The following is a 27,293-nucleotide window of genomic DNA, read 5'->3' on the forward strand; positions in this document are numbered from 1 at the left end:
GTTACTACGCTCGAGATTTTATTAGCCCTTGCTAACCAACCGAGCCACCCGTGTGTGTGTGCGGGACAGCAAGGCGCTTCTAACCCACACTCTGGTGCCGTGTAGCCCTATTCTATGCTGCGCTCTCTGCTAAACCGCTTTCCTACTCGTCCTTACCCCGAACTAACCCTCTCCTACGGATCCTACCCTCCGCTCTGAGGTGTTGTAAGGCGCGCAACACGATACCGTCTGTAGTCCTTGGTGACCTTGCGGCGCTCAGATCGTCCTGCAGACAATCTGGCGGCTCGCCCGATGACTCCTTCGTCGCTGACCCCGTGTCCAAACTCCAGAAGAAGAGAGTTCCCTACTGCCCCTGCGTTTTCTTTTAAACTATTCACATCAAAGGCTAGGCGCCCCCGTCCCGACCGCCTTGGTCTCTCGACCAATCCTGAGCCTAGGATTTCCCGCTCTTTTGCGATCCCGCCGGCCTTTGAACTTTCGACCAATCAGTCGTCCCGGGTCCTGATCCCAGCTATCTGCCTTGCTGACCCGTGTTTGTGTTTGTATGCGTTTCTAACTGCGGGGCTCTCTGAGCTCGCCATGGTCGTGCGATCTCAAATCCGCCCACGGCGCCGCAGTGTTACTTGGCCTGGGAAGGGTCCTGTCCAATTCCCTGGCCCTGAGAAACCGTGGGGTAACCCCCCTAGGGGGCCCTCGGGTGAAAACTCAGGGTAGGTGACCCGACCACGAGGCCCTACGTGGGTGCGGGTGCGTGTTTATGTGGGGGGGGTGATGGGGGGCAGTGCGGCGGTGGAAGCCGGGCGGCTCCCTGGCTCGGCCGAGCGGCCCCGTCGCTGTGGCACCACATTCTCTTGGCATTGAGATGATGATCAATTATACTGCACGAGTCATCCATGCTAGGCGCTTACTTTTACATAAATGTACACGTGCAAAATGTTAGTTCCTGCCCGAAAATACAACCACGAATTAAATATATTGCATTGCAAGGTTTTGGCGCCAAACATCCAATGTAATATCTGAATGGGCTGCAGATGAAATCAATGGACAAACAAGTCCAAGAAATGCCTGCTGGTAAATATGATGTGCCATGAATATTGTTATCGCTTTTATTCACGTGGAAACATGTTAAAATGCGTTCGATCTCTCCACTTCACTCAATGAGCGAACAATGTCCCCGCGTGAACCGGGGCTTTGTTGGAAGTTTCGTTTTGTACTCCTGCTAGGACTGCTACAAGCAGGTTCGGAGAGGTGGATGGCTCTGAAAAGAGCCTTTGTAATTAATGGTGGAGTCGAGGCTTCACTTGGAGCTTGTGTACTTGGTGACGGCCTTGGTGCCCTCCGACACGGCGTGCTTGGCCAGCTCGCCGGGGAGCAGCAGTCGCACTGCGGTCTGGATCTCCCGAGAAGTGATGGTGGAGCGCTTGTTGTAGTGCGCCAGGCGGGACGCCTCGGAAGCGATGCGCTCGAAGATGTCGTTGACGAACGAGTTCATGATGCTCATTGCCTTGGACGAGATGCCGGTATCGGGGTGCACCTGCTTCATCACCTTGTAGATGTAAATGGCGTAGCTCTCCTTCCTGCGGTGGCGTCGCTTCTTGCCATCCTTGCGCGTTGCCTTGGTCACAGCCTTCTTGGAGCCCTTCTTGGGAGCAGGAACCTTGGCCGGCCCAGCGCTCTTTGATGCGGGAGGATCGGGCATGTCGACGCGTTGTAGGCAGCTTCAGGTCAGAACAGACGGGAAGCGAATGTGGATGTCGGTCGGGCGATGAGCTCCTTTTATAGGAGGCGAGATGCAAATCAGAGGATCGTAGTGCGCGGCGCTGCTGAGTGGCTCTTTTAGTACCATCCCTCTCCATCAGCCTCCAATGAGAAACGCGGACGCGATGCTCACTTTAATATCGTTTTTACTGCAAAAAGGACTTGTGAATATAACACAATGTAATGTCCAAACATGTATATTAGTGAATTGCAGCCATGGCCATTGCCTTTGTTTTAATAAGGATGACTGGAAAACCCAATACAGTATATTGTGTTTTGAGCGTGGGTTTTTTTGTTTCTTACGAGGGATTGTTTCACCACTCGTCTAATACGGCGCACGGGCGTTTTAAGAACGCAATTTGGAAAAATACAAGCGCTCGGTGGAGAAAAATAACTTCGCTGTTGTGCTGTACAGGTGGAGATTAGCATTCCGGCACGCTACGTCAATTAGGACGAGTGTGCTGTAAGATTGTGGCGCCAAATGCTCCACGTAATATCGGAATCGGCTGCAGCTGGAAATAATTAACGCAAAAATACCAGAAATGGGTACTGTATTAACGCGTTCAAGAATTACGCCTTGTTAAATGTGACGTGTCGTGAATATCATGATTTCTTTCATTCATGTGGAAGCAGATGAAGATTCGCCAACTCAACAAGCAAACGTCCACCACGCTCACGAGGAATTGGCGCGCAACAACCCAGGACATGTGCTCCATTTAGAAAGTGTTTGGCAACACTGGCGCAAGCAGTTTCGAAGAGGTGGGTGGCTCTGAAAAGAGCCTTTGGGTTGGCTTAGTGTGCGAGAGATGGGCGCTCAGCCTCCGAAGCCGTAGAGAGTGCGGCCCTGGCGCTTGAGGGCGTAGACCACGTCCATGGCGGTGACGGTCTTGCGCTTGGCGTGCTCCGTGTAGGTGACGGCGTCGCGGATGACGTTCTCAAGGAAGACCTTCAGGACGCCGCGGGTCTCCTCGTAGATGAGGCCCGAGATGCGCTTCACACCGCCGCGGCGAGCGAGGCGGCGGATGGCGGGCTTGGTGATGCCCTGGATGTTGTCGCGCAGCACCTTGCGATGGCGTTTTGCGCCTCCCTTGCCGAGCCCCTTACCGCCTTTACCGCGTCCAGACATTCCGACTACTTCTGACAAAGCTCGCGAGAGACTGCGCGCTCAGCTTGCAGCAGCAGCCGCCTTTATACCCGAAGCGTGGTGACGTCACCGACCACCCCTGCCCTCCGCGATGGCTCCGCCTTAAACCTTAGACCTTTAACCTCTGTGACGAAGAAAACCCTCCACCGTCGTCAATAACACTTCCTTGACATGTATAATATGCGACGTTTTGGGCAATGACCCTTCTTCGAAGCACTCTGTAATGATATTGGCACACCCGCAGCGAACGCGAGAGGAACGCGATCTGTTGCAAGATTGCACGTGGAGTGAATAATCGGTGTAAGGTCTTGTTTTCAAGTGAACAAGATGAACTAACTTTATAATCGTGTGAAGCTAAACGGCTTCCAACACAATAGTTGAGTGAACGTCACCAACTAGTTCTCCCAAAGTAAGAAAGACATTGCAAACAATGCGATATTTACGTATAGAAATTAATTTTAATAGAGAAGTTTAGATGGTGCACCGCAATGTTTACAAAACAAAGTGAAAAGGCGAGAACGAGCGAATGAAGGCAAACTGAGTAAAGCTGTCTGGAATCAATACCTTTTTAGACTAAATTCCATATTTGGCACCAGTAACATGATGACGGAATGAAGAGGTGCAACACATAATTCGGACGTCGCTGAGATTACTCTGCACTCCGTTCGAGTGAGGGAGCTGCCACCCGCCTCGCCTGTGTTTGTGATCCCTGCTTTCGGGCTCGATTACTCCCATCACATCAATGCTTAAAACACATCGAGTGGGTAAAATGTTATAGTTAATTTGGCGAATGTACGTAACTTATCCAATCTACACAAATCCTCACGATTGAACTGCACCAAGCGTCGAGCTCCTTGATCAGGGCCGAGGCAAGGCGAGCAACCATCGCCACGCCGTAAATGGGTTTGACTTACAGAATATGGCACGCATTCAACAGCAACGTAATACACTGTCATGTGTTACCGATGAACTAATGGAAGCGCAGCAGCATCTGGTTCACTTTTTTAACTAAGTGGGTGGCTCTGAAAAGAGCCGTTGAGGTGGAGTGAATCGAGCGTCGTCCGATCGGATTCACTTCTTTGGCGCAGTCTTCTTGGGCTTGGCCGCGGCCTTCTTGGGCTTGGCCACCTTGGGTTTGGCGGCCTTGGCCTTGACGGTCTTGGGCTTAGCGACCTTGGGCTTCGCAGCCTTGGGCTTGGCTGGGCTCTTCGCCGCCTTCTTGGGCTTAACAGCCAACTTCACCTTTTTGGGGCTCTTGGCCGCCTTGGCAGCCGCGGGCTTCTTTGCTTTCTTGGGAGACTTCTTGGGCGCGGTCTTCTTGGCTGCCGCGGGCTTCTTCACCTTCTTGGCTGCCGCGGGCTTTTTAGCTGCGGGCTTTGCCGTTGACGACTTGGGCTTCGCCTTTGCGGCAGCCTTTTCCTTGTTGAGTTTGAAAGAGCCAGACGCGCCGCTGCCCTTCACTTGCGCCACGGCGTCTTTGGCCACGAGCTTCTTGATGGCCAACTTCACGCGGGCATTGTTCTTCTCCACGTCGTATCCTCCGGCAGCAAGCGACTTTTTGAGCGCAGGAAGAGACACGCCGTTCCTCTCCTTGCTGCTGGCCAGAGCCTTGAGGATGAGCTCGGACACGCTGGGGCCGACCTTCTTGGCCTTTGGAGCGGCGCGCTTCTTCTTGGGGCTTTTAGGCGCTGAAGTAGCCGCAGCTGGTGGTTGAGCAGGAGCAGTTTCCGCCATCTCAAGACGTCGCTTTTATCGCCTCGCCTCTTTGAAATCGAAATCAGCGCTCTCACGAATTCGAAACGAGTGTTCTCCAGGCCCGAGGTTATTATAGAAGCGGCGTACTGAATGCGGACGTCGCTGAGATCATCCAGAACTCAGCTCTGGTGAGGGAGTTGCCACCATACTCACTGTGTTTATCACGCCTGCCTTTGGGCTCGATTACTCCCGTAACGTTCATACTTACATGCATCTAGTTGATACATTATCACGAAGATCACTTCTTTAATGTACGTTACTTATGCAATATACGACAATGCTCACGATATAAATTATAATTCAAAACAAGTGAACAACCAACATTTGGGAGACATTGTTCGGTCAGGGCATGCTATGACGATTGTCGGTTTTCAAAAGTGTTACTGATGAACACTATTTAAAACGCACTGGAATTTTTTGCAAGACAAGATGCTTCAACAGACTACTCATATTTAATTCCAACGAAATATTTTCTATTTAAGTTTTGCCTCGCGCGCTCTCGATTTCTCCTCTCGCGCTATGGTGAGGACTGCGCGCCATGTCAACAGTCCCTTGTCACCGAACTTTTAACTGGACGTTTTAATCGAACTTTGAAATGAATAAATATATGGATTTTCAGATGGACAACAAACTGAAGAAATTTACTCAAAATTAACCGACATTAAATAGAAAGTTTAACATTTTACGTGGCAAGAGGTGAGTAGCTCACGCACTGCAGAAGGGTCGCGCGCCTTGAACAAGATCGAGGCACGGTGCACAATCATCACCACTCAAATTCAACTCAAGTGACTCTGCAGTCGAATGTTTAAAGAAAATATATAATCTTACGTTTAATGCACCGACAGAGTTGATATTCTAGGAGCGCAGGATGGTTCATCCGATGGGTTGTTTTTACTGCAATAAGTAACACGTATTTACTGCACTAAGTAACACGAATGAGTAATCATTGGAAAGATGTTATTAACCATGTAAAAAATATTTAACTACACATATTTGTACCATCTTATTTGACAAGTAATATTATACTTTACCGAGTGTTGACATCCCCAGCGTTTACCAGTACTTTTTTGCTTACTATCAGCTAACACCGGCCACAACCCTGAGCTGATGTGCTCATTTGATCCCTTTTCTGACCGCTCAAAAAGAGCGAGTTTTATTCTTTAAAAAACACGATTCTTTCTTCCAATAGGCATCCCAATTTATTCTAAACCATGTTCCATGATTGATGCAATGTTGGAATGCTGCTCAAATACCGTTCCTAAATTAGACATAAAGGGTATCTGGAATGAGCAGAGCATTCGTTTAATTGCGAGCAATTTGGGACGAGGGCAACTCGACGACGGTGTCCTTATTAAACAGGACCCTGCGGGGTGGGCTGGTAGGAACGAATAACCAAATAATATAAACATAATGTATTATTACACTTGTTAAGCCAGGAAAGCCCCACTGAGTCAAAAGGTTTTTGTAGGGTCCTGCCAAGTGTTTGCAGTAGGGGGCGATGTTGCTACACCTAATCGGACGATACGAAGGGAGAGATTGAGGCCTAGTTCTAGGCTTTAGGCCTAGCTGTATGCTTTAGGGCGCTGTGAGTTAATTTTTAATTTAAATGATTTAATGATTCATGTAAAAGCTTTAAATTTAAATGTTTCTATTTAAAAACATGAGGGAATGTAACATTGTTAAACATAACTCCCTTTCACACACGCGGGGGTACGACACGAATGGAGAGTTTCAGGCCTAGTTCTAGGCTTTAGGCCTAGCTGTAGGCTTTAGGGCGCTGTGAGTTTTTTTTTAATTTCAAAGTTTTAATTAAAAGCTATCTCAGGGAATTATTAGGGCGCTGTTAGTTGTTTTATTTAATTTCAAAGTTTTAATTAAAAGCTATCTCAGGGAATTATTAGGGAATGTTACACGTGTTTAGCCAGGAAAGCCTCATTAATTTAAATGTTTTAATTAAAAGCTGAGGGAATTATAAGGGAATGTTACACTTGTTTAGCCAGGATAGCGTCACTGAGTCAAGGTTTTCGTAGGGTCATGCCAAATGTTTGCAGTAGGGGGCGATGTTGACGGACGGACACATTAATCTATTGGTGGTCTGGTCCACTTCGTTCCTACCAGTATAACAAAACTCCTGTGTACGACTGTCCGAGCTCTTTGCAAGTAAGTGGGTGGCTCTGAAAAGAGCCGTTGTTGTGGTGGTAGAGGCGGCGGCGCGTTCACTTCTTTGCCTGAGAGGTCTTCTTGGGCAGCAGCACGGCCTGGATGTTGGGCAGCACACCGCCCTGGGCGATAGTCACGCCGCCCATGAGCTTGTTGAGCTCCTCGTCGTTTCGCACGGCGAGCTGCAGGTGTCGGGGGATGATCCTCGTCTTCTTGTTGTCGCGGGCGGCATTGCCAGCCAGCTCGAGGATCTCGGCAGAAAGGTACTCGAGCACGGCGGCCAGGTAGACGGGTGCTCCAGCGCCGACCCGCTGGGCGTAATTGCCCTTGCGGAGCAGCCTGTGAACGCGACCCACGGGGAACTGCAGGCCGGCGCGGGAAGAGCGGGACTTTGCCTTGGCGCGAGACTTGCCACCGGTCTTGCCGCGTCCAGACATTGTTAAGCGACCTAGGATGCAAAAAGCACTGGAGACAAAGTACGAACGATTTGTGACGTTAACACGCACCACCGGAGCGGCTTTTATAGCGGAGACGAGGATCGTAGAGCGCGCCGCTGCTGATTGGCTCCTCTCGGTCGAGTCCCGCCCTCTCCTTGAGCCACCAATGAAAAGCCGGGACGCGAGGATTCGATGTTGACTTTAATTATTTGTATCCATATATATTTTAATGCGGGCACGCATCTTATGAATGAAACAATGCGATACACGTACTTAATAGGTTCAAGTTTTAAGCATGATAGAGTTAATTAATGGGCACGTGCTGGCAAGTCAAACTTATAAGCGGATTCCGCAAATATCAATGTATTATTGATTATAATAATCATTTTGAGGGACCGCATTGGTTATAAGAAATCATTGTGATAGCCTTGAGCTCGTGATTGATCGCCCACGTGCCTATACGGTGTATATATATTTTCCTTTAACCGCCTGTTCGGGCAATGCCTAAAAATATATGTGCGTGAATAATTCAGTCTCTTAGTTTGCAAAATGTGAACTTCTTATCAGCTCGGGCTTGAAACAACATAAACCAATATCTTTGGGTTTAATAGTTAATATATTTCACCAAAATAACCCTTTTGTTGAACATTATGTAAGCATGGTTTCACAACGCTTATATACGACACCAACGTGTGATGTTGAAAAATATGAGCGGCGGGGTATAGAAAATGAACTTCATTGTCGCTTACGCCTGACGACTCGTGAGAGCCGTGACCAGCAAACGAAGGTTTCCGGCACCCGAACTTTGAAGAACACACATGGAAGCGTTTTCATGAGTAAGTGGTGGCTCTGAAAAGAGCCTTTGTGTTGTGCTTTGAGGGCCGAGCTGGGCGTTCAAGCGCGCTCGCCACGAATGCGGCGGGCGAGCTGAATGTCCTTGGGCATGATGGTGACGCGCTTGGCGTGGATGGCGCACAGGTTGGTGTCCTCGAAGAGCGCGACAAGGTACGCTTCGCTGGCCTCCTGCAGAGCCATGACAGCGGAGCTCTGGAAGCGCAGGTCGGTCTTGAAGTCCTGCGCGATCTCCCTGACGAGGCGCTGGAAGGGCAGTTTGCGGATGAGCAGCTCGGTGGACTTCTGGTAGCGGCGGATCTCGCGCAGAGCGACGGTGCCGGGCCTGTAGCGGTGAGGCTTCTTGACGCCGCCCGTGGCCGGAGCGCTCTTTCGGGCCGCCTTGGTGGCGAGTTGCTTGCGGGGGGCCTTGCCGCCCGTGGACTTGCGAGCCGTCTGCTTGGTGCGAGCCATGGCTTGGTGAGGGCAAAGATTCTCACAGGCGGGGAGAAGGCGGCTTATGTAGCCCAGAGCGCGCGCTCACTGGTCAGCGGAGTCGTGACGTGCGAAGAAGGGGAGCGTGCTGATTGGTTGGCAGCGTGCAATGATCTCGAGTCGTCAACTCTTCTTAATCAACAAAATGTTCACAGTTTGGATCATTTCAGAATGCCGCATCACGATGCAGTAGTACCGTTTGAGCGCCGTCGATGTCTTTAACGGATGTTCTTTTCTCAAGCAAACACCTTTCCGAAAACAACTTTACAGTGCTCTGCATGATCTAAATAAAGTGTGAAGAAACTGCACTTCATTGGAAACAGTAATACGTAAAAATGTCGGAAAGAGGTGATCACAGGAATAGATATATATTCTCTTGGCATTGAGATGATGATCAATTATACTGCACGAGTCATCCATGCTAGGCGCTTACTTTTACATATATGTACACGTGCAAAATGTTAGTTCCTGCCCGAAAATACAACCACGAATTAAATATATTGCATTGCAAGGTTTTGGCGCCAAACATCCAATGTAATATCTGAATGGGCTGCAGATGAAATCAATGGACAAACAAGTCCAAGAAATGCCTGCTGGTGAATATGATGTGCCATGAATATTGTTATCGCTTTTATTCACGTGGAAACATGTTAAAATGCGTTCGATCTCTCCACTTCACTCAATGAGCGAACAATGTCCCCGCGTGAACCGGGGCTTTGTTGGAAGTTTCGTTTTGTACTCCTGCTAGGACTGGTACAAGCAGGTTCGTTGAGGTGGGTGGCTCTGAAAAGAGCCTTTGTAATTAATGGTGGAGTCGAGGCTTCACTTGGAGCTTGTGTACTTGGTGACGGCCTTGGTGCCCTCCGACACGGCGTGCTTGGCCAGCTCGCCGGGGAGCAGCAGTCGCACTGCGGTCTGGATCTCCCGAGAAGTGATGGTGGAGCGCTTGTTGTAGTGCGCCAGGCGGGACGCCTCGGAAGCGATGCGCTCGAAGATGTCGTTGACGAACGAGTTCATGATGCTCATTGCCTTGGACGAGATGCCGGTATCGGGGTGCACCTGCTTCATCACCTTGTAGATGTAAATGGCGTAGCTCTCCTTCCTGCGGTGGCGTCGCTTCTTGCCATCCTTGCGCGTAGCCTTGGTCACAGCCTTCTTGGAGCCCTTCTTGGGAGCAGGAACCTTGGCCGGCCCAGCGCTCTTTGATGCGGGAGGATCGGGCATGTCGACGCGTTGTAGGCAGCTTCAGGTCAGAACAGACGGGAAGCGAATGTGGATGTCGGTCGGGCGATGAGCTCCTTTTATAGGAGGCGAGATGCAAATCAGAGGATCGTAGTGCGCGGCGCTGCTGAGTGGCTCTTTTAGTACCATCCCTCTCCATCAGCCTCCAATGAGAAACGCGGACGCGATGCTCACTTTAATATCGTTTTTACTGCAAAAAGGACTTGTGAATATAACACAATGTAATGTCCAAACATGTATATTAGTGAATTGCAGCCATGGCCATTGCCTTTGTTTTAATAAGGATGACTGGAAAACCCAATACAGTATATTGTGTTTTGAGCGTGGGTTTTTTTGTTTCTTACGAGGGATTGTTTCACCACTCGTCTAATACGGCGCACGGGCGTTTTAAGAACGCAATTTGGAAAAATACAAGCGCTCGGTGGAGAAAAATAACTTCGCTGTTGTGCTGTACAGGTGGAGATTAGCATTCCGGCACGCTACGTCAATTAGGACGAGTGTGCTGTAAGATTGTGGCGCCAAATGCTCCACGTAATATCGGAATCGGCTGCAGCTGGAAATAATTAACGCAAAAATACCAGAAATGGGTACTGTATTAACGCGTTCAAGAATTACGCCTTGTTAAATGTGACGTGTCGTGAATATCATGATTTCTTTCATTCATGTGGAAGCAGATGAAGATTCGCCAACTCAACAAGCAAACGTCCACCACGCTCACGAGGAATTGGCGCGCAACAACCCAGGACATGTGCTCCATTTAGAAAGTGTTTGGCAACACTGGCGCAAGCAGTTTCGAAGAGGTGGGTGGCTCTGAAAAGAGCCTTTGGGTTGGCTTAGTGTGCGAGAGATGGGCGCTCAGCCTCCGAAGCCGTAGAGAGTGCGGCCCTGGCGCTTGAGGGCGTAGACCACGTCCATGGCGGTGACGGTCTTGCGCTTGGCGTGCTCCGTGTAGGTGACGGCGTCGCGGATGACGTTCTCAAGGAAGACCTTCAGGACGCCGCGGGTCTCCTCGTAGATGAGGCCCGAGATGCGCTTCACACCGCCGCGGCGAGCGAGGCGGCGGATGGCGGGCTTGGTGATGCCCTGGATGTTGTCGCGCAGCACCTTGCGATGGCGTTTTGCGCCTCCCTTGCCGAGCCCCTTACCGCCTTTACCGCGTCCAGACATTCCGACTACTTCTGACAAAGCTCGCGAGAGACTGCGCGCTCAGCTTGCAGCAGCAGCCGCCTTTATACCCGAAGCGTGGTGACGTCACCGACCACCCCTGCCCTCCGCGATGGCTCCGCCTTAAACCTTAGACCTTTAACCTCTGTGACGAAGAAAACCCTCCACCGTCGTCAATAACACTTCCTTGACATGTATAATATGCGACGTTTTGGGCAATGACCCTTCTTCGAAGCACTCTGTAATGATATTGGCACACCCGCAGCGAACGCGAGAGGAACGCGATCTGTTGCAAGATTGCACGTGGAGTGAATAATCGGTGTAAGGTCTTGTTTTCAAGTGAACAAGATGAACTAACTTTATAATCGTGTGAAGCTAAACGGCTTCCAACACAATAGTTGAGTGAACGTCACCAACTAGTTCTCCCAAAGTAAGAAAGACATTGCAAACAATGCGATATTTACGTATAGAAATTAATTTTAATAGAGAAGTTTAGATGGTGCACCGCAATGTTTACAAAACAAAGTGAAAAGGCGAGAACGAGCGAATGAAGGCAAATTGAGTAAAGCTGTCTGGAATCAATACCTTTTTAGACTAAATTCCATATTTGGCACCAGTAACATGATGACGGAATGAAGAGGTGCAACACATAATTCGGACGTCGCTGAGATTACTCTGCACTCCGTTCGAGTGAGGGAGCTGCCACCCGCCTCGCCTGTGTTTGTGATCCCTGCTTTCGGGCTCGATTACTCCCATCACATCAATGCTTAAAACACATCGAGTGGGTAAAATGTTATAGTTAATTTGGCGAATGTACGTAACTTATCCAATCTACACAAATCCTCACGATTGAACTGCACCAAGCGTCGAGCTCCTTGATCAGGGCCGAGGCAAGGCGAGCAACCATCGCCACGCCGTAAATGGGTTTGACTTACAGAATATGGCACGCATTCAACAGCAACGTAATACACTGTCATGTGTTACCGATGAACTAATGGAAGCGCAGCAGCATCTGGTTCACTTTTTTAACTAAGTGGGTGGCTCTGAAAAGAGCCGTTGAGGTGGAGTGAATCGAGCGTCGTCCGATCGGATTCACTTCTTTGGCGCAGTCTTCTTGGGCTTGGCCGCGGCCTTCTTGGGCTTGGCCACCTTGGGTTTGGCGGCCTTGGCCTTGACGGTCTTGGGCTTAGCGACCTTGGGCTTCGCAGCCTTGGGCTTGGCTGGGCTCTTCGCCGCCTTCTTGGGCTTAACAGCCAACTTCACCTTTTTGGGGCTCTTGGCCGCCTTGGCAGCCGCGGGCTTCTTTGCTTTCTTGGGAGACTTCTTGGGCGCGGTCTTCTTGGCTGCCGCGGGCTTCTTCACCTTCTTGGCTGCCGCGGGCTTTTTAGCTGCGGGCTTTGCCGTTGACGACTTGGGCTTCGCCTTTGCGGCAGCCTTTTCCTTGTTGAGTTTGAAAGAGCCAGACGCGCCGCTGCCCTTCACTTGCGCCACGGCGTCTTTGGCCACGAGCTTCTTGATGGCCAACTTCACGCGGGCATTGTTCTTCTCCACGTCGTATCCTCCGGCAGCAAGCGACTTTTTGAGCGCAGGAAGAGACACGCCGTTCCTCTCCTTGCTGCTGGCCAGAGCCTTGAGGATGAGCTCGGACACGCTGGGGCCGACCTTCTTGGCCTTTGGAGCGGCGCGCTTCTTCTTGGGGCTTTTAGGCGCTGAAGTAGCCGCAGCTGGTGGTTGAGCAGGAGCAGTTTCCGCCATCTCAAGACGTCGCTTTTATCGCCTCGCCTCTTTGAAATCGAAATCAGCGCTCTCACGAATTCGAAACGAGTGTTCTCCAGGCCCGAGGTTATTATAGAAGCGGCGTACTGAATGCGGACGTCGCTGAGATCATCCAGAACTCAGCTCTGGTGAGGGAGTTGCCACCATACTCACTGTGTTTATCACGCCTGCCTTTGGGCTCGATTACTCCCGTAACGTTCATACTTACATGCATCTAGTTGATACATTATCACGAAGATCACTTCTTTAATGTACGTTACTTATGCAATATACGACAATGCTCACGATATAAATTATAATTCAAAACAAGTGAACAACCAACATTTGGGAGACATTGTTCGGTCAGGGCATGCTATGACGATTGTCGGTTTTCAAAAGTGTTACTGATGAACACTATTTAAAACGCACTGGAATTTTTTGCAAGACAAGATGCTTCAACAGACTACTCATATTTAATTCCAACGAAATATTTTCTATTTAAGTTTTGCCTCGCGCGCTCTCGATTTCTCCTCTCGCGCTATGGTGAGGACTGCGCGCCATGTCAACAGTCCCTTGTCACCGAACTTTTAACTGGACGTTTTAATCGAACTTTGAAATGAATAAATATATGGATTTTCAGATGGACAACAAACTGAAGAAATTTACTCAAAATTAACCGACATTAAATAGAAAGTTTAACATTTTACGTGGCAAGAGGTGAGTAGCTCACGCACTGCAGAAGGGTCGCGCGCCTTGAACAAGATCGAGGCACGGTGCACAATCATCACCACTCAAATTCAACTCAAGTGACTCTGCAGTCGAATGTTTAAAGAAAATATATAATCTTACGTTTAATGCACCGACAGAGTTGATATTCTAGGAGCGCAGGATGGTTCATCCGATGGGTTGTTTTTACTGCAATAAGTAACACGTATTTACTGCACTAAGTAACACGAATGAGTAATCATTGGAAAGATGTTATTAACCATGTAAAAAATATTTAACTACACATATTTGTACCATCTTATTTGACAAGTAATATTATACTTTACCGAGTGTTGACATCCCCAGCGTTTACCAGTACTTTTTTGCTTACTATCAGCTAACACCGGCCACAACCCTGAGCTGATGTGCTCATTTGATCCCTTTTCTGACCGCTCAAAAAGAGCGAGTTTTATTCTTTAAAAAACACGATTCTTTCTTCCAATAGGCATCCCAATTTATTCTAAACCATGTTCCATGATTGATGCAATGTTGGAATGCTGCTCAAATACCGTTCCTAAATTAGACATAAAGGGTATCTGGAATGAGCAGAGCATTCGTTTAATTGCGAGCAATTTGGGACGAGGGCAACTCGACGACGGTGTCCTTATTAAACAGGACCCTGCGGGGTGGGCTGGTAGGAACGAATAACCAAATAATATAAACATAATGTATTATTACACTTGTTAAGCCAGGAAAGCCCCACTGAGTCAAAAGGTTTTTGTAGGGTCCTGCCAAGTGTTTGCAGTAGGGGGCGATGTTGCTACACCTAATCGGACGATACGAAGGGAGAGATTGAGGCCTAGTTCTAGGCTTTAGGCCTAGCTGTATGCTTTAGGGCGCTGTGAGTTAATTTTTAATTTAAATGATTTAATGATTCATGTAAAAGCTTTAAATTTAAATGTTTCTATTTAAAAACATGAGGGAATGTAACATTGTTAAACATAACTCCCTTTCACACACGCGGGGGTACGACACGAATGGAGAGTTTCAGGCCTAGTTCTAGGCTTTAGGCCTAGCTGTAGGCTTTAGGGCGCTGTGAGTTTTTTTTTAATTTCAAAGTTTTAATTAAAAGCTATCTCAGGGAATTATTAGGGCGCTGTTAGTTGTTTTATTTAATTTCAAAGTTTTAATTAAAAGCTATCTCAGGGAATTATTAGGGAATGTTACACGTGTTTAGCCAGGAAAGCCTCATTAATTTAAATGTTTTAATTAAAAGCTGAGGGAATTATAAGGGAATGTTACACTTGTTTAGCCAGGATAGCGTCACTGAGTCAAGGTTTTCGTAGGGTCATGCCAAATGTTTGCAGTAGGGGGCGATGTTGACGGACGGACACATTAATCTATTGGTGGTCTGGTCCACTTCGTTCCTACCAGTATAACAAAACTCCTGTGTACGACTGTCCGAGCTCTTTGCAAGTAAGTGGGTGGCTCTGAAAAGAGCCGTTGTTGTGGTGGTAGAGGCGGCGGCGCGTTCACTTCTTTGCCTGAGAGGTCTTCTTGGGCAGCAGCACGGCCTGGATGTTGGGCAGCACACCGCCCTGGGCGATAGTCACGCCGCCCATGAGCTTGTTGAGCTCCTCGTCGTTTCGCACGGCGAGCTGCAGGTGTCGGGGGATGATCCTCGTCTTCTTGTTGTCGCGGGCGGCATTGCCAGCCAGCTCGAGGATCTCGGCAGAAAGGTACTCGAGCACGGCGGCCAGGTAGACGGGTGCTCCAGCGCCGACCCGCTGGGCGTAATTGCCCTTGCGGAGCAGCCTGTGAACGCGACCCACGGGGAACTGCAGGCCGGCGCGGGAAGAGCGGGACTTTGCCTTGGCGCGAGACTTGCCACCGGTCTTGCCGCGTCCAGACATTGTTAAGCGACCTAGGATGCAAAAAGCACTGGAGACAAAGTACGAACGATTTGTGACGTTAACACGCACCACCGGAGCGGCTTTTATAGCGGAGACGAGGATCGTAGAGCGCGCCGCTGCTGATTGGCTCCTCTCGGTCGAGTCCCGCCCTCTCCTTGAGCCACCAATGAAAAGCCGGGACGCGAGGATTCGATGTTGACTTTAATTATTTGTATCCATATATATTTTAATGCGGGCACGCATCTTATGAATGAAACAATGCGATACACGTACTTAATAGGTTCAAGTTTTAAGCATGATAGAGTTAATTAATGGGCACGTGCTGGCAAGTCAAACTTATAAGCGGATTCCGCAAATATCAATGTATTATTGATTATAATAATCATTTTGAGGGACCGCATTGGTTATAAGAAATCATTGTGATAGCCTTGAGCTCGTGATTGATCGCCCACGTGCCTATACGGTGTATATATATTTTCCTTTAACCGCCTGTTCGGGCAATGCCTAAAAATATATGTGCGTGAATAATTCAGTCTCTTAGTTTGCAAAATGTGAACTTCTTATCAGCTCGGGCTTGAAACAACATAAACCAATATCTTTGGGTTTAATAGTTAATATATTTCACCAAAATAACCCTTTTGTTGAACATTATGTAAGCATGGTTTCACAACGCTTATATACGACACCAACGTGTGATGTTGAAAAATATGAGCGGCGGGGTATAGAAAATGAACTTCATTGTCGCTTACGCCTGACGACTCGTGAGAGCCGTGACCAGCAAACGAAGGTTTCCGGCACCCGAACTTTGAAGAACACACATGGAAGCGTTTTCATGAGTAAGTGGTGGCTCTGAAAAGAGCCTTTGTGTTGTGCTTTGAGGGCCGAGCTGGGCGTTCAAGCGCGCTCGCCACGAATGCGGCGGGCGAGCTGAATGTCCTTGGGCATGATGGTGACGCGCTTGGCGTGGATGGCGCACAGGTTGGTGTCCTCGAAGAGCGCGACAAGGTACGCTTCGCTGGCCTCCTGCAGAGCCATGACAGCGGAGCTCTGGAAGCGCAGGTCGGTCTTGAAGTCCTGCGCGATCTCCCTGACGAGGCGCTGGAAGGGCAGTTTGCGGATGAGCAGCTCGGTGGACTTCTGGTAGCGGCGGATCTCGCGCAGAGCGACGGTGCCGGGCCTGTAGCGGTGAGGCTTCTTGACGCCGCCCGTGGCCGGAGCGCTCTTTCGGGCCGCCTTGGTGGCGAGTTGCTTGCGGGGGGCCTTGCCGCCCGTGGACTTGCGAGCCGTCTGCTTGGTGCGAGCCATGGCTTGGTGAGGGCAAAGATTCTCACAGGCGGGGAGAAGGCGGCTTATGTAGCCCAGAGCGCGCGCTCACTGGTCAGCGGAGTCGTGACGTGCGAAGAAGGGGAGCGTGCTGATTGGTTGGCAGCGTGCAATGATCTCGAGTCGTCAACTCTTCTTAATCAACAAAATGTTCACAGTTTGGATCATTTCAGAATGCCGCATCACGATGCAGTAGTACCCTTTGAGCGCCGTCGATGTCTTTAACGGATGTTATTTTCTCAAGCAAACACCTTTCCGAAAACAACTTTACAGTGCTCTGCATGATCTAAATAAAGTGTTAAGAAACTGCACTTCATTGGAAACAGTAATACGTAAAAATGTCGGAAAGAGGTGATCACAGGAATAGATATATATTCTCTTGGCATTGAGATGATGATCAATTATACTGCACGAGTCATCCATGCTAGGCGCTTACTTTTACATATATGTACACGTGCAAAATGTTAGTTCCTGCCCGAAAATACAACCACGAATTAAATATATTGCATTGCAAGGTTTTGGCGCCAAACATCCAATGTAATATCTGAATGGGCTGCAGATGAAATCAATGGACAAACAAGTCCAAGAAATGCCTGCTGGTGAATATGATGTGCCATGAATATTGTTATCGCTTTTATTCACGTGGAAACATGTTAAAATGCGTTCGATCTCTCCACTTCACTCAATGAGCGAACAATGTCCCCGCGTGAACCGGGGCTTTGTTGGAAGTTTCGTTTTGTACTCCTGCTAGGACTGGTACAAGCAGGTTCGTTGAGGTGGGTGGCTCTGAAAAGAGCCTTTGTAATTAATGGTGGAGTCGAGGCTTCACTTGGAGCTTGTGTACTTGGTGACGGCCTTGGTGCCCTCCGACACGGCGTGCTTGGCCAGCTCGCCGGGGAGCAGCAGTCGCACTGCGGTCTGGATCTCCCGAGAAGTGATGGTGGAGCGCTTGTTGTAGTGCGCCAGGCGGGACGCCTCGGAAGCGATGCGCTCGAAGATGTCGTTGACGAACGAGTTCATGATGCTCATTGCCTTGGACGAGATGCCGGTATCGGGGTGCACCTGCTTCATCACCTTGTAGATGTAAATGGCGTAGCTCTCCTTCCTGCGGTGGCGTCGCTTCTTGCCATCCTTGCGCGTAGCCTTGGTCACAGCCTTCTTGGAGCCCTTCTTGGGAGCAGGAACCTTGGCCGGCCCAGCGCTCTTTGATGCGGGAGGATCGGGCATGTCGACGCGTTGTAGGCAGCTTCAGGTCAGAACAGACGGGAAGCGAATGTGGATGTCGGTCGGGCGATGAGCTCCTTTTATAGGAGGCGAGATGCAAATCAGAGGATCGTAGTGCGCGGCGCTGCTGAGTGGCTCTTTTAGTACCATCCCTCTCCATCAGCCTCCAATGAGAAACGCGGACGCGATGCTCACTTTAATATCGTTTTTACTGCAAAAAGGACTTGTGAATATAACACAATGTAATGTCCAAACATGTATATTAGTGAATTGCAGCCATGGCCATTGCCTTTGTTTTAATAAGGATGACTGGAAAACCCAATACAGTATATTGTGTTTTGAGCGTGGGTTTTTTTGTTTCTTACGAGGGATTGTTTCACCACTCGTCTAATACGGCGCACGGGCGTTTTAAGAACGCAATTTGGAAAAATACAAGCGCTCGGTGGAGAAAAATAACTTCGCTGTTGTGCTGTACAGGTGGAGATTAGCATTCCGGCACGCTACGTCAATTAGGACGAGTGTGCTGTAAGATTGTGGCGCCAAATGCTCCACGTAATATCGGAATCGGCTGCAGCTGGAAATAATTAACGCAAAAATACCAGAAATGGGTACTGTATTAACGCGTTCAAGAATTACGCCTTGTTAAATGTGACGTGTCGTGAATATCATGATTTCTTTCATTCATGTGGAAGCAGATGAAGATTCGCCAACTCAACAAGCAAACGTCCACCACGCTCACGAGGAATTGGCGCGCAACAACCCAGGACATGTGCTCCATTTAGAAAGTGTTTGGCAACACTGGCGCAAGCAGTTTCGAAGAGGTGGGTGGCTCTGAAAAGAGCCTTTGGGTTGGCTTAGTGTGCGAGAGATGGGCGCTCAGCCTCCGAAGCCGTAGAGAGTGCGGCCCTGGCGCTTGAGGGCGTAGACCACGTCCATGGCGGTGACGGTCTTGCGCTTGGCGTGCTCCGTGTAGGTGACGGCGTCGCGGATGACGTTCTCAAGGAAGACCTTCAGGACGCCGCGGGTCTCCTCGTAGATGAGGCCCGAGATGCGCTTCACACCGCCGCGGCGAGCGAGGCGGCGGATGGCGGGCTTGGTGATGCCCTGGATGTTGTCGCGCAGCACCTTGCGATGGCGTTTTGCGCCTCCCTTGCCGAGCCCCTTACCGCCTTTACCGCGTCCAGACATTCCGACTACTTCTGACAAAGCTCGCGAGAGACTGCGCGCTCAGCTTGCAGCAGCAGCCGCCTTTATACCCGAAGCGTGGTGACGTCACCGACCACCCCTGCCCTCCGCGATGGCTCCGCCTTAAACCTTAGACCTTTAACCTCTGTGACGAAGAAAACCCTCCACTGTCGTCAATAACACTTCCTTGACATGTATAATATGCGACGTTTTGGGCAATGACCCTTCTTCGAAGCACTCTGTAATGATATTGGCACACCCGCAGCGAACGCGAGAGGAACGCGATCTGTTGCAAGATTGCACGTGGAGTGAATAATCGGTGTAAGGTCTTGTTTTCAAGTGAACAAGATGAACTAACTTTATAATCGTGTGAAGCTAAACGGCTTCCAACACAATAGTTGAGTGAACGTCACCAACTAGTTCTCCCAAAGTAAGAAAGACATTGCAAACAATGCGATATTTACGTATAGAAATTAATTTTAATAGAGAAGTTTAGATGGTGCACCGCAATGTTTACAAAACAAAGTGAAAAGGCGAGAACGAGCGAATGAAGGCAAATTGAGTAAAGCTGTCTGGAATCAATACCTTTTTAGACTAAATTCCATATTTGGCACCAGTAACATGATGACGGAATGAAGAGGTGCAACACATAATTCGGACGTCGCTGAGATTACTCTGCACTCCGTTCGAGTGAGGGAGCTGCCACCCGCCTCGCCTGTGTTTGTGATCCCTGCTTTCGGGCTCGATTACTCCCATCACATCAATGCTTAAAACACATCGAGTGGGTAAAATGTTATAGTTAATTTGGCGAATGTACGTAACTTATCCAATCTACACAAATCCTCACGATTGAACTGCACCAAGCGTCGAGCTCCTTGATCAGGGCCGAGGCAAGGCGAGCAACCATCGCCACGCCGTAAATGGGTTTGACTTACAGAATATGGCACGCATTCAACAGCAACGTAATACACTGTCATGTGTTACCGATGAACTAATGGAAGCGCAGCAGCATCTGGTTCACTTTTTTAACTAAGTGGGTGGCTCTGAAAAGAGCCGTTGAGGTGGAGTGAATCGAGCGTCGTCCGATCGGATTCACTTCTTTGGCGCAGTCTTCTTGGGCTTGGCCGCGGCCTTCTTGGGCTTGGCCACCTTGGGTTTGGCGGCCTTGGCCTTGACGGTCTTGGGCTTAGCGACCTTGGGCTTCGCAGCCTTGGGCTTGGCTGGGCTCTTCGCCGCCTTCTTGGGCTTAACAGCCAACTTCACCTTTTTGGGGCTCTTGGCCGCCTTGGCAGCCGCGGGCTTCTTTGCTTTCTTGGGAGACTTCTTGGGCGCGGTCTTCTTGGCTGCCGCGGGCTTCTTCACCTTCTTGGCTGCCGCGGGCTTTTTAGCTGCGGGCTTTGCCGTTGACGACTTGGGCTTCGCCTTTGCGGCAGCCTTTTCCTTGTTGAGTTTGAAAGAGCCAGACGCGCCGCTGCCCTTCACTTGCGCCACGGCGTCTTTGGCCACGAGCTTCTTGATGGCCAACTTCACGCGGGCATTGTTCTTCTCCACGTCGTATCCTCCGGCAGCAAGCGACTTTTTGAGCGCAGGAAGAGACACGCCATTCCTCTCCTTGCTGCTGGCCAGAGCCTTGAGGATGAGCTCGGACACGCTGGGGCCGACCTTCTTGGCCTTTGGAGCGGCGCGCTTCTTCTTGGGGCTTTTAGGCGCTGAAGTAGCCGCAGCTGGTGGTTGAGCAGGAGCAGTTTCCGCCATCTCAAGACGTCGCTTTTATCGCCTCGCCTCTTTGAAATCGAAATCAGCGCTCTCACGAATGCGAAACGAGCGTCCTCCAGGCCCAAGGTTATTATAGAAGCGGCGTACTGAATGCGGACGTCGCTGAGATCATCCAGCACTCAGATCTAGTGAGGGAGTTGCCACCATACTCACTGTGTTTATCACGCCTGCCTTTGGGCTCGATTACTCCCGTAACGTTCATACTTACATGCATCTAGTTGATAGATTATCACGAAGATCACTTCTTTAATGTACGTTGCTTATGCAATATACGACAATGCTCACGATATAAATTATAATTCAAAACAAGTGAACAACCAACATTTGGGAGACATTGTTCGGTCAGGGCAAGATATGATGATTGTCGGTTTTCAAAAGTGTTACTGATGAACACTATTTAAAACGCACTCGAATTTTTTGCAAGACAAGATGCTTCAACAGACTACTCATATTTAATTCCAACGAAATATTTTCTATTTAAGTGTTGCCTCGCGCGCTCGCGATTCCTCCTCTCGCGCTATGGTGGGGACTGCGCGCCATGTCAACAGTCCCTTGTCACCGAACTTATAACTGGACGTTTTAATCGAACTTTGAAATGAATAAATATATGGATTTTCAGATGGACAACAAACTGAAGAAAATTACTCAAAATTAACCGACATTAAATAGAAAGTTTAACATTTTACGTGGCAAGAGGTGAGTAGCTCACGCACTGCAGAAGGGTCGCACGCCTTGAACAAGATCCAGGCACGGTGCACAATCATCACCACTCAAATTCAACTCAAGTGACTCCGCAGTCGAATGTTTAAAGCAAATATCTAATCTTACGTTTAATGCACCGACAGAGTTGATATTCTAGGAGCGCAGGATGGTTCATGCGATGAGTTGTTTTTACTGAAATAAGTAACACGTATTTACTGCACTAAGTAACACGAATGAGTAATCATTGGAAAGATGTTATTAACCATGTAAAACATATTTAACTACACATATTTGTACCATCTTATTTGACAGGTAATATTATACGTGTTGACATCCCCAGCGTTTACCAGTACCTTTTTGCTTACTATCAGCTAACAGCGGCCACAACCCTGAGCTGATGTGCTCATTTGTTCACTTTTCTGACCGCTCAAAAAGAGCGAGTTTTATTCTTTAAAAAAACACGATTAATTCTTCCAATAGGCATCCCAATTTATTCTAAACCATGTTCCATGATTGATGCAATGTTGGAATGCTGCTCACATACCGTTCCTAAATTAGACATTAAGGGTATCTGGAATGAGCAGAGCATTCGTTTAATTGCGAGCAATTTGGGACGAGGGCAACTCGACGACGGTGTCATTATTAAACAGGACCCTGCGGGGTGGGCTGGTAGGAACGAATAACCAAATAATATAAACATAATGTACTAGCAGAAGTACCCGGCGTTGCCCGGGTGAAAAATATATTTCTTAATAACCTTACATATATACACACCCTCACCACTCACAACTCACCCTCACCATTCACCCTCACCATTCTCCCTCACCACTCTCCCTCACCACTCATCCTCACCAATCATACCCTCACCAATCACCACTCACCACTCACCCTCAACACTCACCCTCACCACTCACCATTCACCCTCACCATTCACCCTCACCACTCTCCCTCACCACTCATCCTCACCAATCACACCCTCACCACTCACCCTCACCATTCACCCTCACCACTCTCCCTCACCACTCATCCTCACCAATCACACCCTCACCACTCTCCCTCAGCACTCTCCCTCACCACTCATCCTCACCAATCACACCCTCACCAATCACCACTCACCACTCACCCTCAACACTCACCCTCACCACTCACCATTCACCCTCACCACTCTCCCTCACCACTCTCCCTCACCACTCATACTCACGAATCACACCCTCACCACTCACCCTCAACACTCACACTCAACACTCACCCTCAACACTCATCCTCACCAATCACACCCTCACCAATCACCACTCACCACTCACCCTCAACACTCACCCTCACCACTCACCCTCACCAATCACCACTCAGCACTCACCCTCAACACTCACCCTCACCACTCACCCTCGCCATTCACCCTCACCACTCTCCCTCACCACTCATCCTCACCAATCACACCCTCACCACTCACCCTCAACACTCACCCTCACCACTCATCCTCACCAATCACACCCTCACAAATCACCACTCACCACTCACCCTCAACACTCACCCTCACCACTCACCACTCACCCTCACCAATCACCACTCACCACTCACCCTCAACACTCACCCTCACCACTCACCCTCACCATTCACCCTCACCACTCTCCCTCACCACTCATCCTCACCAATCACACCCTCACCACTCTCCCTCAGCACTCTCCCTCACCACTCATCCTCACCAATCACACTCTCACCAATCACCACTCACCACACACCCTCAACACTCACCCTCACCATTCACCCTCACCACTCTCCCTCACCACTCTCCCTCACCACTCATACTCACCAATCACACCCTCACCAATCACCACTCACCCTCAACACTCACCCTCACCACTCACTCTCCCTCACCATTCACCCTCACCACTCTCCCTCACCACTCTCCCTCACCACTCATCCTCACCAATCATACCCTCACCACAAAGTCGTCGCTTGACACAGGTGGGGTGTCGAGGTCTAGTACCGTGCAGAGCCTCCGGCCTTGCCTAGATTGCCTACCCAGCTGAGGCTTGGTACTGGGGCCGTTACCCCCCCCCCCCCCCCAGCGCTACAATAATACTGTCTAATCGCTATAATTTTATTATCTAGCGACCCTATAATAGTAATTGCACACATTGGGGTGGGAGGGGAGTGAACAGGACGTGAAACTTTGATGAATTTACCTAAAAGTCGCGTGTTAATGCGTGCGCCTATTTTTAAGGGGAATTAAAAATGGCGTCCACCCCGCGCCGAAGGCGTCGCTACCCGTTGGCAGGGGCAACCGCCGTCCAATGAAAGCGGCGAAGGCGTGGCTACCCGTTGCCAGGGGCAACCGCCGTCCAATGAAACTGCAGCCCGCGGCGAAGGCGTCACTACCCGTTGCCAGGGGCAACCGCCGTCCAATGAAAGCGGCGAAGGCGTCGCTAGCCATTGCCAGGGGCAACCGCCGTCCAATGAAAGTGCGTATGGTCCGGCGACACACACACACAGACAGATTCGCGATTTTATATATATAGATTATTACACTTGTTAAGCCAGGAAAGCCCCACTGAGTCAAAAGGTTTTTGTAGGGTCCTGCCAAGTGTTTGCAGTAGGGGGCGATGTTGCTACACCTAATCGGACGATACGAAGGGAGAGATTGAGGCCTAGTTCTAGGCTTTAGGCTTAGCTGTAGGCTTTAGGGCGCTGTGAGTTAATTTTTCAATTTAAATGTTTTAATGATTCATGTAAAAGCTTTTAATTTAAATGTTTCTATTTAAAAACATGAGGGAATGTAACATTGTTAAACATAACTCCCTTTCACACACGCGGGGGTACGATACGAAAGGAGAGTTTCAGGCCTAGTTCTAGGCTTTAGGGCGCTGTGAGTTTTTTAAATTTAATTTCAAAGTTTAAATTAAAAGCTATCTCAGGGAATTATAAGGGAATGTTACACGTGTCTAGCCAGGAAAGCCTCATTAATTTAAATGTTTTAATTAAAAGCTGAGGGAATTATAAGGGAATGTTACACTTGTTTAGCCAGGATAGCGTCACTGAGTCTAAAGGTTTTCGTAGGGTCATGCCAAATGTTTGCAGTAGGGGGCGATGTTGACGGACGGACACATTAATCTATTGGTGGTCTGGTCCACTTCGTTCCTACCAGTATAACAAAACTCCTGTGTACGACTGTCCGAGCTCTTTGCAAGTAAGTGGGTGGCTCTGAAAAGAGGCGGCGGCGCGTTCACTTCTTTGCCTGAGAGGTCTTCTTGGGCAGCAGCACGGCCTGGATGTTGGGCAGCACACCGCCCTGGGCGATAGTCACGCCGCCCATGAGCTTGTTGAGCTCCTCGTCGTTTCGCACGGCGAGCTGCAGGTGTCGGGGGATGATCCTCGTCTTCTTGTTGTCGCGGGCGGCATTGCCAGCCAGCTCGAGGATCTCGGCAGAAAGGTACTCGAGCACGGCGGCCAGGTAGACGGGTGCTCCAGCGCCGACCCGCTGGGCGTAATTGCCCTTGCGGAGCAGCCTGTGAACGCGACCCACGGGGAACTGCAGGCCGGCGCGGGAAGAGCGGGACTTTGCCTTGGCGCGAGACTTGCCACCGGTCTTGCCGCGTCCAGACATTGTTAAGCGACCTAGGATGCAAAAAGCACTGGAGACAAAGTACGAACGATTTGTGACGTTAACACGCACCACCGGAGCGGCTTTTATAGCGGAGACGAGGATCGTAGAGCGCGCCGCTGCTGATTGGCTCCTCTCGGTCGAGTCCCGCCCTCTCCTTGAGCCACCAATGAAAAGCCGGGACGCGAGGATTCGATGTTGACTTTAATTATTTGTATCCATATATATTTTAATGCGGGCACGCATCTTATGAATGAAACAATGCGATACACGTACTTAATAGGTTCAAGTTTTAAGCATGATAGAGTTAATTTATGGGCACGTGCTGGCAAGTCAAACTTATAAGCGGATTCCGCAAATATCAATGTATTATTGATTATAATCATCATTTTGAGGGACCGCATTGGTTATAAGAAATCATTGTGATAGCCTTGAGCTCGTGCTTGATCGCCCACGTGCCTATACGGTGTATATATATTTTCCTTTAACCGCCTGTTCGGGCAATGCCTAAAAATATATGTGCGTGAATAATGCAGTCTCTTAGTTTGCAAAATGTGAACTTCTTATCAGCTCGGGCTTGAAACAACATAAACCAATATCTTTGGGTTTAATAGTTAATATATTTAACCAAAATAACCCTTTTGTTGTACATTACGTAAACATGGTTTCACAACGCTTATATACGACACCAACGTGTGATGTTGAAAAATATGAGCGGCGGGGTATAGAAAATGAACTTCATTGTCGCTTACGCCTGACGACTCGTGAGAGCCGTGACCAGCAAACGAAGGTTTCCGGCACCCGAACTTTGAAGGACACACATGGAAGCGTTTTCATGAGTAAGTGGTGGCTCTGAAAAGAGCCTTTGTGTTGTGCTTTGAGGGCCGAGCTGGGCGTTCACTTCTTTGCCTGAGAGGTCTTCTTGGGCAGCAGCACGGCCTGGATGTTGGGCAGCACACCGCCCTGGGCGATAGTCACGCCGCCCATGAGCTTGTTGAGCTCCTCGTCGTTTCGCACGGCGAGCTGCAGGTGTCGGGGGATGATCCTCGTCTTCTTGTTGTCGCGGGCGGCATTGCCAGCCAGCTCGAGGATCTCGGCAGAAAGGTACTCGAGCACGGCGGCCAGGTAGACGGGTGCTCCAGCGCCGACCCGCTGGGCGTAATTGCCCTTGCGGAGCAGCCTGTGAACGCGACCCACGGGGAACTGCAGGCCGGCGCGGGAAGAGCGGGACTTTGCCTTGGCGCGAGACTTGCCACCGGTCTTGCCGCGTCCAGACATTGTTAAGCGACCTAGGATGCAAAAAGCACTGGAGACAAAGTACGAACGATTTGTGACGTTAACACGCACCACCGGAGCGGCTTTTATAGCGGAGACGAGGATCGTAGAGCGCGCCGCTGCTGATTGGCTCCTCTCGGTCGAGTCCCGCCCTCTCCTTGAGCCACCAATGAAAAGCCGGGACGCGAGGATTCGATGTTGACTTTAATTATTTGTATCCATATATATTTTAATGCGGGCACGCATCTTATGAATGAAACAATGCGATACACGTACTTAATAGGTTCAAGTTTTAAGCATGATAGAGTTAATTAATGGGCACGTGCTGGCAAGTCAAACTTATAAGCGGATTCCGCAAATATCAATGTATTATTGATTATAATAATCATTTTGAGGGACCGCATTGGTTATAAGAAATCATTGTGATAGCCTTGAGCTCGTGATTGATCGCCCACGTGCCTATACGGTGTATATATATTTTCCTTTAACCGCCTGTTCGGGCAATGCCTAAAAATATATGTGCGTGAATAATTCAGTCTCTTAGTTTGCAAAATGTGAACTTCTTATCAGCTCGGGCTTGAAACAACATAAACCAATATCTTTGGGTTTAATAGTTAATATATTTCACCAAAATAACCCTTTTGTTGAACATTATGTAAGCATGGTTTCACAACGCTTATATACGACACCAACGTGTGATGTTGAAAAATATGAGCGGCGGGGTATAGAAAATGAACTTCATTGTCGCTTACGCCTGACGACTCGTGAGAGCCGTGACCAGCAAACGAAGGTTTCCGGCACCCGAACTTTGAAGAACACACATGGAAGCGTTTTCATGAGTAAGTGGT

The 27,293-nt window shown here is 49.3% G+C and overlaps 15 protein-coding genes across 15 annotated transcripts; all 15 read right to left on the reverse strand.

The window, feature by feature from the left end:
- Positions 1 to 1,273: 1,273 nt before the first annotated feature.
- On the reverse strand, positions 1,274 to 1,736 carry LOC144733882 (histone H2B type 3-B). Its single transcript, XM_078615889.1, has one exon. The coding sequence runs from the start codon at positions 1,697 to 1,699 to the stop codon at positions 1,298 to 1,300; it is 402 nt and encodes a 133-aa protein (XP_078472015.1). The 5' UTR covers positions 1,700 to 1,736; the 3' UTR covers positions 1,274 to 1,297.
- Positions 1,737 to 2,572: 836 nt separating this feature from the next.
- LOC144733705 (histone H4) lies at positions 2,573 to 2,884 on the reverse strand. Its single transcript, XM_078615732.1, has one exon. The coding sequence runs from the start codon at positions 2,882 to 2,884 to the stop codon at positions 2,573 to 2,575; it is 312 nt and encodes a 103-aa protein (XP_078471858.1).
- Positions 2,885 to 3,340: 456 nt separating this feature from the next.
- On the reverse strand, positions 3,341 to 4,699 carry LOC144733827 (histone H1.2-like). Its single transcript, XM_078615835.1, has one exon. It carries the CDS (start codon positions 4,634 to 4,636, stop codon positions 3,974 to 3,976), a length of 663 nt encoding a protein of 220 aa, XP_078471961.1. The 5' UTR covers positions 4,637 to 4,699; the 3' UTR covers positions 3,341 to 3,973.
- A 2,131-nt stretch (positions 4,700 to 6,830) lies between these two features.
- LOC144733894 (histone H2A-like) lies at positions 6,831 to 7,305 on the reverse strand. Its single transcript, XM_078615902.1, has one exon. The coding sequence runs from the start codon at positions 7,252 to 7,254 to the stop codon at positions 6,874 to 6,876; it is 381 nt and encodes a 126-aa protein (XP_078472028.1). The 5' UTR covers positions 7,255 to 7,305; the 3' UTR covers positions 6,831 to 6,873.
- An 843-nt stretch (positions 7,306 to 8,148) lies between these two features.
- Positions 8,149 to 8,559, reverse strand: LOC144733706 (histone H3). The gene has a single exon (XM_078615733.1). It carries the CDS (start codon positions 8,557 to 8,559, stop codon positions 8,149 to 8,151), a length of 411 nt encoding a protein of 136 aa, XP_078471859.1.
- A 798-nt stretch (positions 8,560 to 9,357) lies between these two features.
- Positions 9,358 to 10,579, reverse strand: LOC144733707 (histone H2B type 3-B-like). Its single transcript, XM_078615734.1, has 2 exons — positions 10,569 to 10,579; positions 9,358 to 9,823 (listed from the first exon to the last, which is right to left on the reverse strand). Exons 1-2 carry the CDS (start codon positions 10,577 to 10,579, stop codon positions 9,403 to 9,405), a joined length of 432 nt encoding a protein of 143 aa, XP_078471860.1. The 3' UTR covers positions 9,358 to 9,402.
- Positions 10,580 to 10,677: 98 nt separating this feature from the next.
- LOC144733708 (histone H4) lies at positions 10,678 to 10,989 on the reverse strand. The gene has a single exon (XM_078615735.1). The coding sequence runs from the start codon at positions 10,987 to 10,989 to the stop codon at positions 10,678 to 10,680; it is 312 nt and encodes a 103-aa protein (XP_078471861.1).
- A 456-nt stretch (positions 10,990 to 11,445) lies between these two features.
- On the reverse strand, positions 11,446 to 12,804 carry LOC144733828 (histone H1.2-like). The gene has a single exon (XM_078615836.1). It carries the CDS (start codon positions 12,739 to 12,741, stop codon positions 12,079 to 12,081), a length of 663 nt encoding a protein of 220 aa, XP_078471962.1. The 5' UTR covers positions 12,742 to 12,804; the 3' UTR covers positions 11,446 to 12,078.
- A 2,131-nt stretch (positions 12,805 to 14,935) lies between these two features.
- LOC144733892 (histone H2A-like) lies at positions 14,936 to 15,410 on the reverse strand. The gene has a single exon (XM_078615900.1). It carries the CDS (start codon positions 15,357 to 15,359, stop codon positions 14,979 to 14,981), a length of 381 nt encoding a protein of 126 aa, XP_078472026.1. The 5' UTR covers positions 15,360 to 15,410; the 3' UTR covers positions 14,936 to 14,978.
- An 843-nt stretch (positions 15,411 to 16,253) lies between these two features.
- LOC144733709 (histone H3) lies at positions 16,254 to 16,664 on the reverse strand. Its single transcript, XM_078615736.1, has one exon. It carries the CDS (start codon positions 16,662 to 16,664, stop codon positions 16,254 to 16,256), a length of 411 nt encoding a protein of 136 aa, XP_078471862.1.
- A 798-nt stretch (positions 16,665 to 17,462) lies between these two features.
- LOC144733710 (histone H2B type 3-B-like) lies at positions 17,463 to 18,684 on the reverse strand. The gene is made up of 2 exons (XM_078615737.1): positions 18,674 to 18,684; positions 17,463 to 17,928 (listed from the first exon to the last, which is right to left on the reverse strand). Exons 1-2 carry the CDS (start codon positions 18,682 to 18,684, stop codon positions 17,508 to 17,510), a joined length of 432 nt encoding a protein of 143 aa, XP_078471863.1. The 3' UTR covers positions 17,463 to 17,507.
- Positions 18,685 to 18,782: 98 nt separating this feature from the next.
- Positions 18,783 to 19,094, reverse strand: LOC144733711 (histone H4). The gene has a single exon (XM_078615738.1). The coding sequence runs from the start codon at positions 19,092 to 19,094 to the stop codon at positions 18,783 to 18,785; it is 312 nt and encodes a 103-aa protein (XP_078471864.1).
- A 456-nt stretch (positions 19,095 to 19,550) lies between these two features.
- Positions 19,551 to 20,907, reverse strand: LOC144733605 (histone H1.2-like). The gene has a single exon (XM_078615624.1). The coding sequence runs from the start codon at positions 20,844 to 20,846 to the stop codon at positions 20,184 to 20,186; it is 663 nt and encodes a 220-aa protein (XP_078471750.1). The 5' UTR covers positions 20,847 to 20,907; the 3' UTR covers positions 19,551 to 20,183.
- A 3,875-nt stretch (positions 20,908 to 24,782) lies between these two features.
- Positions 24,783 to 25,224, reverse strand: LOC144733902 (histone H2A-like). Its single transcript, XM_078615908.1, has one exon. The coding sequence runs from the start codon at positions 25,171 to 25,173 to the stop codon at positions 24,793 to 24,795; it is 381 nt and encodes a 126-aa protein (XP_078472034.1). The 5' UTR covers positions 25,174 to 25,224; the 3' UTR covers positions 24,783 to 24,792.
- An 843-nt stretch (positions 25,225 to 26,067) lies between these two features.
- Positions 26,068 to 26,499, reverse strand: LOC144733860 (histone H2A-like). The gene has a single exon (XM_078615864.1). The coding sequence runs from the start codon at positions 26,446 to 26,448 to the stop codon at positions 26,068 to 26,070; it is 381 nt and encodes a 126-aa protein (XP_078471990.1). The 5' UTR covers positions 26,449 to 26,499.
- Between the last annotated feature and the right edge of the window lie 794 nt (positions 26,500 to 27,293).

This window comes from Lampetra planeri, chromosome 48, assembly GCF_965212315.1.
Source record: "Lampetra planeri chromosome 48, kcLamPlan1.2.h2, whole genome shotgun sequence".
NCBI classification, from domain to species: Eukaryota; Metazoa; Chordata; class Hyperoartia; order Petromyzontiformes; family Petromyzontidae; genus Lampetra; species Lampetra planeri.